Genomic DNA, 11,512 nt, shown 5'->3' with positions numbered 1-11,512 from the left:
ACATTTACAGCTCTTTTTTCTGTCTCTCCATCTATTTCAGCCTCTGCCTGGCAAACACAGTAAGAGGGACTGATGAAACAGAGAGAACCTGACAGCTATGTTTAATCCTGTGACATCTCATTTATCTGGATAACAGCTTGTTTGCTCTGACTAAAATGTTTTGAACTGCGTTGGTTTATGGCATCATTAACTATCCGGTGTTTCTTTCGAGTAGGAAAATGAGGATTATAGCTCTTCTTTGGATTCAGTTTGCTCAGTGTCTTCCCCAGGGTCACAGGTATTTGATAGTAAAAAACCACCAACATTTTTTTTTTTTTTTTATCATTGCCTTTTAGTATAGTTCTCTGTTACAGATGAGATGAATGCTCGTGCTAATAGCTTGAAAGACGCAATGATGATTATCTTTAAAGTCTTTACTTTTTCTTTTGTTCTCTTAGTTACAAACATTAAATCTAATGGGAACAATTCTTAAATCAATATCCTCCCAAAGTTCAACACATATATACATTTGTTTTAATTTAAAGTTTCACAAAAAAATAGCTCAATTGCACACTAAAATGAATGTATAGGATTTGAGTCACATTGAAAACATCCTTTTGGAAAAATCTAAACCATTTACTTTATTGATTAAGCGTGCTCTCTCCTGCTCAATATGCAGAAGTTTGAACATGAAATGTCAGCATTTTTTTTTTTACCCTGGACACCATACACAGATGCAAACACATCAGGTTTTGCCTTGCAACTGGGTATTATTGTTATGAGCTTCACTAAATTACAGAACTTTACTTCATGCAACACTTTGGATACTGTAAGTTCAGTGTCCATCTGTTAGTTTCTCAGCCACTACTTGAAAACATCTGCTCCCTCTCTAAGGGATACTTTATTATCAAAGCTGTGTCTCAGTCTGTTTGCAAGCAAGCAAATAAATCCATTTCTCAAAATGTTTACCACAACTTTAAAATGTTTCTGGTCAGTCCCAAAACAAATCTCAGAGAACAGAGGTCTTAGAGCTGGTCTCTTTAGCTACACATGGAAGGACTGCAGTTTCCATATTCAAAGTCACACTGTGAGACAGCAACGGGATGGTAGAGGTTGAGTCCTTTATCTCATACTGAGTTCTCGAACTTGAGATGGAGGCATCCAGTAAAATCTTGGGGAAAGGTGGTGAGTCTCTGCTAGAGGTGTTTCCCTCTGAGTGGGAGCAGACGAGTTCCCGGAAGCATTCTCTAAATCGCGTGGACAGCAGGCTGTAGATGATAGGGTTTACCGCAGAGCTTAGGTAGAAGAAGATGCCAGACAGGATGTGGACGTACTGATAAACATTGTGCATCATGTCGGTCCACTGGTTGACTGAGCTCCACAGAAGCCGCTCAATATGGAAAGGAGCCCAGCAGATTCCAAATACAGCCACAACAATCGCTGTAGGATAAAGCCAGACAAAAAGAAAGGTTGCATTTATTCATTAGGAACATACTGAATCTAAAGGTATTAAGAGCACCTGTAGTGAATAGGAAATAAGGCTGTTTATCTAAGTACATTTTAACACATTTCAACATGAATCATTAGCACCCCCCAAGGCAAATTTACAAGGCATCTAATGAAATAACGGCTAATGGGAGAAAAAGGAAAGAAATATTAAACATCTAATGTGTAAGGTAAAAGCTTTTACAATGAAAACACTGCTGTGTCTAAGGAAGAAATCTGGCTTCCTGCTGTCCATAAAACAAATGGTTAAAGGGAGTCTTAAAAAAATGCATAAAGTAAGTAAAGTAATCAATACCCCTAAAATGTATAACACCTAAATGTTTTACTCTCTACCTATTACCACTTTTAAATATTTTACAAGATGCTTAGCTCTTACCGTTTTATTTTTTTACCTCCTTACATTCCTCACATTGTTCTCTATACATTTAACCATTAAATGTTTCTCCCTGAAGGAAGCTTAGCAGCTGCAGAATAACTGCAATATTTTTGTGCACTGTTGCAAGAATAAGAGATTTGAGTGGTATTGCACAGAAAGTTCAATTAAAACAGTGTATCTATGAAAAAAGATACATTTCCTCACAACAATTTAGATTAAACTTTCTTCACTTTAGCTCAGGTAGAATATGTTCTATTTGCCGAACGTGCAAAGCATGAGCAATATTATTTTAGAGATGGGCAATAAAACAATGATATATTTTGAATGAAACACTTGATCAATAAATACAAAATATGACAGACAGAAAGATCTAGTGTTTGAGCAAACTCTAATCAGGAACCCCACAGCATTGTGGAGGATAGGCAGAGGAAAGGATTGAGCCTCTCAACCTCTTAGGACCAAGTTAAGAAGGTTGATGGCAGGTCTGACCTCTGTCTAAAGGTTAAAGGTTACATTTAAATTGGGAAAGAGTTCAATTTTTTTTTCTTTCCCCTGTCCCTTATTTAAAGTAGGTGGAATATATAAGTAATTAAATCTATAATGATCCAGACCACTTATTTTGTGATCCATTTTTCATCTAAATCGCACAGCCCTACTTTTGATCATTTAAAAACAGGTAAGATATCAGGAAGACATTTGTGGACTGCCACAAGTGTGTTTTGACTAAAAAGATACCTACAGATGTTGCACTGTGTTCCAGAAAGATAAGTGTGATAAAATGTGTTTTAGTATCGGCGATGGACTGGCGACCTGTCCAGGTTGTACCCTGCCTCTCGGCCATAGGCAGCTGGACATAGGAGCCAGCACCCCTCGCGACCCCATTTGGGATTTGGATGGATGGATGTGTTTTAGTATGAAACTAAAACAGAAAAAAAGACTTTGGGAAGATACATGTTGATTGAGGAGTGGGATTGTATACCATTGAAACAAATTCTGGATCAATATGAGGTCAAATGGTCCAGAAATTAGAAGAACTCATTAGCAGACTAAAGTATCTGTGAAGATTCTCAGTCATCCAGGTCATGGTCAAGATTGAAAAAGTTCAGTCTAGGCAACGGGACGTTAAGTTCGCCTCTCATCCAAGAGGCTTTTTCAGTTCTAACTATTGGTGGGGAGTACTGATATTTATATACTGTAGGTCTAACAAAGAGTTAAGGGCTGATTATATTCCAGCAGCTGTGTGTCGCAATGATATTAATATTGAAGTGTGGTCTGCACTATCCTATTCCACGCCACAACCCAAGAGGGACAATCAAGAACTAGCTGTGGGTCTGGATATGGACGAGGTGCTGAGGAAGTGGGGGCAAGTTTGTGCGACAACAGAGGGACATGAGGGCGAAAAGGGGCAGGGATCCAACTGGAAAAAGGGTCCCAGCGTTCTTGCGCACCTCGCTCTTCTAGTTGTTCCAACTTCACGAGTCATTTTCCACAATACAAACAGAACAAGCCAGTAAGGTACCAAACAGGAAATAAGCATGAGCAGAGCGGATGTAGATTTGACCAAAGGAGATATCGTGTCTGCGGCACAGTCTGTGGTCACCTACAATTTGGGAGAGGTGCAGCAGAGTGTCTGTGGTAGGGGCGGGGGCATATCTGCGTTCACTGCAACACACAGGCAGACGACCTGGTTTCTGTGTATAAATCAGCCTTTAGGGGGGACAAAATGTGGCTTTGATCCTCCTACTGGATTGGCCAAGGAGATCACATGGGGGTTGTTAATAGTCGTTAACTACCTCAACAGAGTGGTTTCAGTCACATGTCTCATTGCATTGTGAGTCAGGTAGGGGTGGATGGTAGGTGAATCTTCTGGGGAATGTTTAGCCTTCAGGTGTAGGTGAACAGCTGAGTCCTGTCCTGAGAAGTTGGCCCTCCTGGTTGGCCCTCCTAGTTGGCCCTCCTATGTTGCGCCATGTGCCTGTGTAGTGGCTGCTTGGTCTCTCCAATGTCTGTGTTGGAGAGACACAGGCATGCTGTCTATGCCAAAAGCCAAAATGTTAAAACCTATGCGGGTCTGTACCCCAGGGTCTATTTGGGCTCTGGTTTAAGCCCTCAGCAACCACCATCTGTTTGAAAGCTGATTGTCCAGCTTGCAAATGTGTAAATATTTGATAGGCCTAAGGTACAGTGAACGATTATTTCCGGAAACACTCGTCACCTTTTGAATAATTGCACATGAACAAAACCATCCTGCCTGCTCTTCCACTCAACCGAAAGAACGATTATTAAATGTGTGTGTGCGAAGGTGAACGAGCATGTGTGAACTCCACTGACCTTATGCTCAGCTCTGTACTATAAGTGTACAGTAAGTGCAGTATACAGTCAGAGCAGTAGAGCTTAAATGAATGAATGAAGTTCACTTGATGCATAAACGTGACAAGTGTCCATGCAAAGCAAGAAGGAGCATGATCAATGGTGCCTCATGAACACAGGGCATCTGGTAGAACTAGATGAGATGATCCCATGGACCCCTATAGATTGTCCACTATACCTTCCATAGAATTTTTGTCTCTTTATACCTTTTTACATGAACACATACTGTATGTGATTATTTGTAATAAACTTGATAAAAGTCACAATAAAACATTTCCATTCTTTCATATTCTATTTTGATCCACTCAATAAGTTTGACAAACAATTCTAACAAATGCTATGTAAATTTATGTTACGTTACCTTTGAAGTTAAAGAATGTTTCACATATTCTTTTAAAAGTAAATGAGCAGAGAATAATTTCTTTTTTTTTTTTTCCTGTTTCCTTTAATGTGACATGTTAATATACTGTAGGGCCAGTTTCTCTAAGCATTGCATCAAAATGGGTGAAAGAGAACAAGCTCTTTACAGTGAGGCAAATGCATCTTAAACTTTATGGATCAGGAAACTACTAACAGTACACAGCTAGTTACCCAAACTTGTGCACATCTAATCTGAACAACATACAAAACCTTAAACACTCTGGGACTGTGAGAAATAAAACACCTTTTAGTGTTTTGTTACTAAAATAACAGGTGTGCAACATTTAGTGATTTTGACTCTTTTATAGAAGAAATGTAGTCTACATAGCACTTTGTTGAAAGTCATCCATATAAAAACATCCTAAAGGTTCTTATACTCAAAGCTGAAATTGTGCAGTTTTAATGAGTCTCTTGCTACCTAATCCTTCGTGGAATTAAAGCTATAGCACAATATTTGAGGAGCTTTTCAAGATAGTTTTTTCATTAACAAATGGTCTCTATAAGCTTATATGTAGTTAATTAATTCTCAGCGTGTTAAGGCTGGCTAACTCTGCTTTTAAAATTAGAATGTAAAGGGACCCTTTTTGAGAGTTGAGAAATTTTTTTTGTTGTTCTGCTTCTTTACAACTAAATATTTGCTTAAATATAAAAACTTTTATTTAGAGCAGCTAATGGTTGCCAGGAAGTTTTTCAAAAGTTTCTGTAAATGAAAAAAATAAAAAGTCAAATAGTCACTAAGTTTTTGTATCGCTGATAAATCCGCATATATACCCCAGTTTATAATTATAATAAATAAATATAAACCTGTTGCAACATTCAAAGTAGAATAAGGTTATTAATCTGTGCATAAAGATTCTGTTTTTACAGATATTGTCATGGATATTTTTTCTGATAAATGAAAAGCTGTTTGGTTTTGACTAATACATTAATTCCAACTAATACATTACTTATTAAAAGACAGGGATATATATCGTTGTAATATAAACATCTCCATAGAAACGGCAATAATTCTTAACTTAGCTAGAAGTAATGAAATATATACAACCATTTCACATTAGGAAGAGACCAAATTAATTTCACCTGCAGGGATGTTCATCACCTTGGAAACCAAACAGAAAAGAAAAAAATTTATTGCTTTTGGTGGTCATGTTTGTTATTTTTCTCTGAGCTTTTATCTTTCATATGTTCACTTAATCATGCATTTCACTGAGAGGAAAAATGTTAAAGAAATAAATTGATTGATCACTATTCAAGTATGCTGTAGATATGAGGAGGTAGTAAAGCATTGTTAGGATTATTTTTAGATAACCTCACAAATGAAAGATTAAGTGTTTCAAATGATGTTTAAAATGAGTATTGTGTAATTTCACGGCTCTTCCAAAAAGAAAAAATGAAAAAAAAAATGGAGCTTGGATATTTCTGATATTTCAACATAGTTTAGAGTCTGTGATTACATTGATGTTCCAGTTTTTTCAATAGTTTATGGTAGTTTTTTTTTTTTACATTAAAGATACTATTAAAATGTTATATTGGAGGAGTTTTATAAACATGTCAAAATGATCGTTATATGTTTGTAAAGACATCTGTTGTTGGCATTTTGGGCAGTCTTTTTTAGGCTTTTATTTTTTTTATTTCCATATCAAAGTTATATTGTACCAGCAAAGTAAAGAAATATATCGGGATATAAGTTTTGACCATATTATACTTTATAGTTACACAGGTTGCTGCTGCGCAGTGCATCTTTGCGCCTCCTGCTGCCTGTCAGCTGGTGGAGTAGTTGGTGGTGCTAACTTTTATTTCCTTTTACCATTTTGTGAGGATAATGTTATGAAAATCTTTCAGGGAAGAATTTAAAATAAGGATTTAATAAACCCAACGAATCTTAAGAATGTGGAAGCGTTACTTGTTTATCTTCTGCCTTATTCACGCTCATTATTACAGCTACTGTCGCACATCTAATAGATCTATTAATTCCGCTTTATTTAAGCCTTTTTAATTATTGTTTTGGAAATAACCTCAAGATTTTTATGTGTGGCAGCCGAGGCCACAGATCTAGATGACCAAAATACAGGAGTTGGCCATCCGAGGGGTGGAGACTGTAATGGGAGAATAGTCTATAAATCATTGAGCCATGAGATGTTCAATTTGAAGCCCTTGTACTTTACATTGACTTTTGGAGACTGTAATGGGAGAATAGTCTATAAATCATTGAGCCATCAGATGTTCAATTTGAAGCCCTTGTACTTTACATTGACTTTTGGAGACTGTAATGGGAGAATAGTCTATAAATCATTGAGCCATCAGATGTTCAATTCGAAGCCCTTGTACTTTACATTGACTTTTTTATATTTATCAGGAGCTGATTAATGTTTAAACGTCAGTTCAGCAAGCACTTGAAGGACTAACACTCTCTCACTAAGTTCTTGAAGAATTGTGTTTCAAATAGTTTATTTTCTTTCGATCATATTGTTAGTTTATCATTTATTAGTCAACACTGTCTATAAAATGTTCTTTAGAGCTCTGGAGCGAGAGGAGACAGATGATTTTACACTGTTCGATTTTTTGCCCTTTGCGGGGAGATTTTCCAGTCGTGCGAGAATTTTTTGATCGGCCGACTTTCAGCTTGATCGTGCGTCGTGTAGTGTACAGGGGGTAACGAGGGGCGATCAGAATCTCATGACCACCTCCCGATCAGGTACCGTGAAGTCGGGACCGTCATGGGCAAATCGCTCAGTACGCAGGTGCAAAAAAGGATTCTTCTTTTTCTTCTTCTTCTCAGATGTAAACACAGAAGCATGGTGGGGGTGCGGGTGAAATGGAGTTCTTTCTGTAAAATTGACAGACTGTAGTAGCCACGTTTGCTCAGCTAGGCTTTTTCCAAATACGTCGTCTCCTTTTCTTTTTAGGGCCTTCAGCATGAAATTGCAAATAATTGCCAAGGCAGCGCGTTTCACTCTAGTTAACTTCATATTCCTCTTCTACTCATTTGGCTTCCGGATAGACGAGTCAGAGTAGCTCCATCTCACTGCGGAGCTGAGTTTGACGTGTATTTTAAACGTACAGTGTGAGCAGGTAGATCGCCTCAGAGTGTCGGGCTGAACATGCATCATGAGCTATAGCTGCGTGCAACAATTGACAAAAATCGTACAGTGTATGCCCAGCTTTACTATTAGGCATTTTTATCTTTCAGACAGTATTTCCTCATTGCAACATCCCGGCTGCTTTATTTATTACTGGGGCCTTTTTTCCAGTAACATAAAGGTTGTAATATTTCCCGCTGTTAATATTTCAACAGCATATTTAAAATATATATATATATGGTGATCTAGATCTCTGCTATACATTTTGTTCAATTGCAGTTTTAAGTACTTCAGCCCTTCCCTATAATGAAAATTAATACTCTATGCTAAGTATTTTTAATACACATCAGTACATTGAACAGTTAAATCTGTTTGAGGTTCTAATATTCTGCCCTAGAGTCCGATTATACGAGCCTCTTTTTTCTTTGAGTTCCTTCCCCTTTAGATGGGAAAGGTAGGCTGGTAGGCTGTGCTTCAGCTCCTTGGCACGTCCTTAGCCTGAGCACTGCTGTGCTTCATGCTCCAACACACAGGAAGGATCTGCTTTCTTGATTTAGGCTGGTTCTCCACTGCATCCATCGCTGCTGTTTCGGCAGCCAGCTGATTGGACTGTGCACATTTCCTCTGCATTTACTGTAATCGGGTGCATGACTGGACATTAACATTTTGTTCCATAAACTGTAGTTTGTTTTAACATTTATTTTTTTGCTTTTGATTTATGTGCTTAGATGCATTCATGTTATTTACTAAGTGTAAAGATAGAGAGAAAAGAAACAAGCTATGACAAAAAAGAAAATTGACCCTGAGCAAGTGAAAGTTCTTATTAGCAATATTCAAAATGAATGTATAAATGCTTTTGGTTCAATTAATACAGGATCAAACGACAAAGTATGTTAGTATACAAGAAATCTGGCAGAGAAAAAATATTGCCTTTGAATTTGTGAACTCAATCAATAACATAAAATGAGACTATGCTCAAAGCTATAAATGCATCCTGGCATACCCTAATAGTAGATAAGAGCACAGACAGTAAAGAGCCCCAAATTCTAGTCAAATATTTTAAACCTGGTAATGAACAGTATTTCAACTGTAAAACTGTGTTTGCTGGCATGATACAGTTTTGACCATAGGCTATTTTCATGATTCTGCACTTTTTGCTTCTGTTTCTTTTTGAGTTTTCAGTTATATTTTGATTCATGTCTTTCTTTGTTTTCTTGTTTATTGGTTTAATTCCCATTTTGTGTTATTCTAGTTGTTTAAAGTCAATTTTTTAAGTTCTTATGTATTTCTTGTTTACCCTCTGTTGCCCTCATGTGTCAGTCTCATTACCCTAGCTCCCTTCTTAATTCCTCTTTCCACACCTGCTCCCAATCTACTCATTAGCCTCGTCTTTGTTCAGTGTTCTATTTATACAGCTCCTTTTCAGTCACTGTTTGCTCGTTCCTTGTCATTTCCTGGATTAATTTTCCTGGCTCCTCATGCGTTTTTTTTTTTTTTGTCCCTGTTGTCTCCGAGATTTTTGGTTTTCTGTATTTGTTATTTTTTGAGTTTTGCTTCAGTTACAACTTTTTGTTTATCAAAACTGCAAGATATCACTTCAGCATCCCTCTTTGCACTTGGGTCCTCCAAAACCTCTGACCAACCTGACAACTATAGTACATGCAATAATGTAGTTTTATTCAGTTTAATCACAAGCATGGACTGGACTTGCAGAAAATGGTGATGCTGATCTTAATGGTGATGCTTGAAAGCACAATGGCTTTGTATCGTTATTAAGGCAGCAAATACAACACCCAACTAAACAACACTGTGTAGCCCATAGACAATACTTGGACATCAATTATGCCTGGGAGGCAGGATGTGAAAACTCCTCTTAGAACGGTATATTCTACGTTCTCTCTGTCCACTGTAAAGAGGGACAAAATGCAGGATCTACCAAAAATCCTCCCTAAGGATACACTGTTATTCAGACCTCTAGTTGAAGTTCAATGGCTGCTGAAGCAGCAAGCTTTGAATGCTCTTCTGATAAACTATACTGTACTTGAAGAATACTGAAAATAAGATAGCAATGATAACTGATATCAAGTGGTAAATTGCTGCTACGAGAAGCTGAATAATTCAAATTTCAAGGTTACTTTTACAGCTCTGAGAGATGTTTTGACCAAACTGGGACAACTCTGACTTTCTTTCCAAACAGGCAGCCTTTCTGTGAAGGAAGGACACTGGATTGTGAGAGCTAAGTTTCAGGAGTTGTGTTCCCAATGCTTGAAGGATGAGAAGGGTCAGGTAGAGTGAACGTGTCAAATAGGCCATGAGGGCCTCTTTGGTGAGCTTTGGATACGATATTTTTTACACTGATGACGGATGACGACACTGCTGACTGATGACAATATTAAACACATTTAGTAACGAAAACTAGATAATGTGCAATAGTTTTACTTGTCAAGATGAACACTTGACAAAATATTTTTACTGGTTGATTTGTTACATACTCAAAATTATTGGCCTATTATGCCTGCTATGCACCTAATCTGTCAATCAAAAACTGAAGGATCACCAACACCGAGTTGAATTATGTGCACATTTGGCACTCCCCTTCACCACCTGAAAGCAAATGTTTCATGTTTGAAAGAAGGCTTGTTGGTCGGACACCATACTATCGACCTACAGTTATAGTTCACTATCGCTGCTTTCCCACTGAAAACCCGTGTTTTTCAAAATCGGGCTGACCCGCTGACAACTGGCTTTTGGCTTTTCGCAATGATATCGACAGTGCGAGGGGAAGCACAGAAGTAAATACTGGAGAGCAACATGAATGGGAGCCAGATCATATTCAGTATTCTTTATCATTTTGCTCTTTTATCTGTCTGAATCCCGCTTTCCAGTGCTGCGCCGTGTTTATTGAAACAGAGTTGTTTCGACTTGTTAGATGTGACTGGCACAGTGTTGACTTTTCATACGTCCGTTCCATGGTGTCACGTAATTTAGCGGCTCAACCGGGGTCTGGTGTTCCCTCTGCATGCTGATCAGAGCTGAGGCGATTTTAACGCAGGTCGCTTGCCGGGTATACACACCAGTGAGCTGTTCCCACTGCCACTAAAAGCTGATTGTTCCCGGGTGTAAACATGTTTTTCAGCCGTGTGAAAGGGGTGTATAATTCATCCAAAAGAAAATCAAACCTTTTGAGGATACAGATGGTGGTCACTGCGGACCTTAACAAGGAGGGAAAATACCTCAGTAGCCCCTTAATGCTCCGTAAAGAAGATTTACCTTCTTTACGGTCTGTGAGCATGTTATGATGAGGATTCACTACAATCAACTGGTCGTCAAAATCTCTTGGAAAGAAACGACCGTCACTCTTGGATTACACAAAGAGGCTTTGAAAAAGATGAAAACAGGAGTGTTTTCTACTTCCTGATGGTGTTGGTACACTTGTGGTTTGAACGGTACATGACCCCCAGAAGCCAGCCAGAATAATAGGTACAAGTGAAAAAGCTGCATGGAGGTTGATTCCACACGTCTCATTTTCCCCTCAGAACGTATTACTTTAGGCATAAATTAAGCTTTAGACTAAAAGCCATAAGAGTATGATAAGCAGATGTCTCCATTTCTGGAGACAGTACCAGGCTCAGACTGGTAATCTGTGATGCCGGGTATTTGCCTGGTGGGCCAGTCCTAATTTAAGCGTGCAAGGGCCGGCCGTTCTTAAATTATCACTTAATCAACACTTACTCTCTGGACAAAGCACCTACCTGTGACAGTAAAAAATTCAAGGAGCAAT

At 38.2% G+C, this 11,512-nt stretch overlaps 1 protein-coding gene across 1 annotated transcript in view; it reads right to left on the bottom strand.

Annotated features, from left to right (window-relative positions):
* Positions 1–681: 681 nt before the first annotated feature.
* Positions 682–11,512, bottom strand: part of LOC107085147 (neuromedin-U receptor 1-like) — an 18,815-nt gene continuing 7,984 nt past the window's right edge. Inside the window, exon 3 of the mRNA XM_015375327.1 lies at positions 682–1,419. Within this exon, the coding sequence (XP_015230813.1) occupies positions 989–1,419 (431 nt within the window). The 3' untranslated portion in view covers positions 682–988. The remainder of the gene's footprint in view (positions 1,420–11,512) is intronic.

The sequence above is a fragment of the Cyprinodon variegatus genome, unplaced genomic scaffold (genome assembly GCF_000732505.1).
Source record: "Cyprinodon variegatus isolate N-32 unplaced genomic scaffold, C_variegatus-1.0 Scaffold117, whole genome shotgun sequence".
NCBI classification, from domain to species: Eukaryota; Metazoa; Chordata; class Actinopteri; order Cyprinodontiformes; family Cyprinodontidae; genus Cyprinodon; species Cyprinodon variegatus.
The sequence above is the reverse complement of the archived record's forward strand: the minus strand, read 5'-3'. Positions and strand labels throughout refer to the sequence as shown.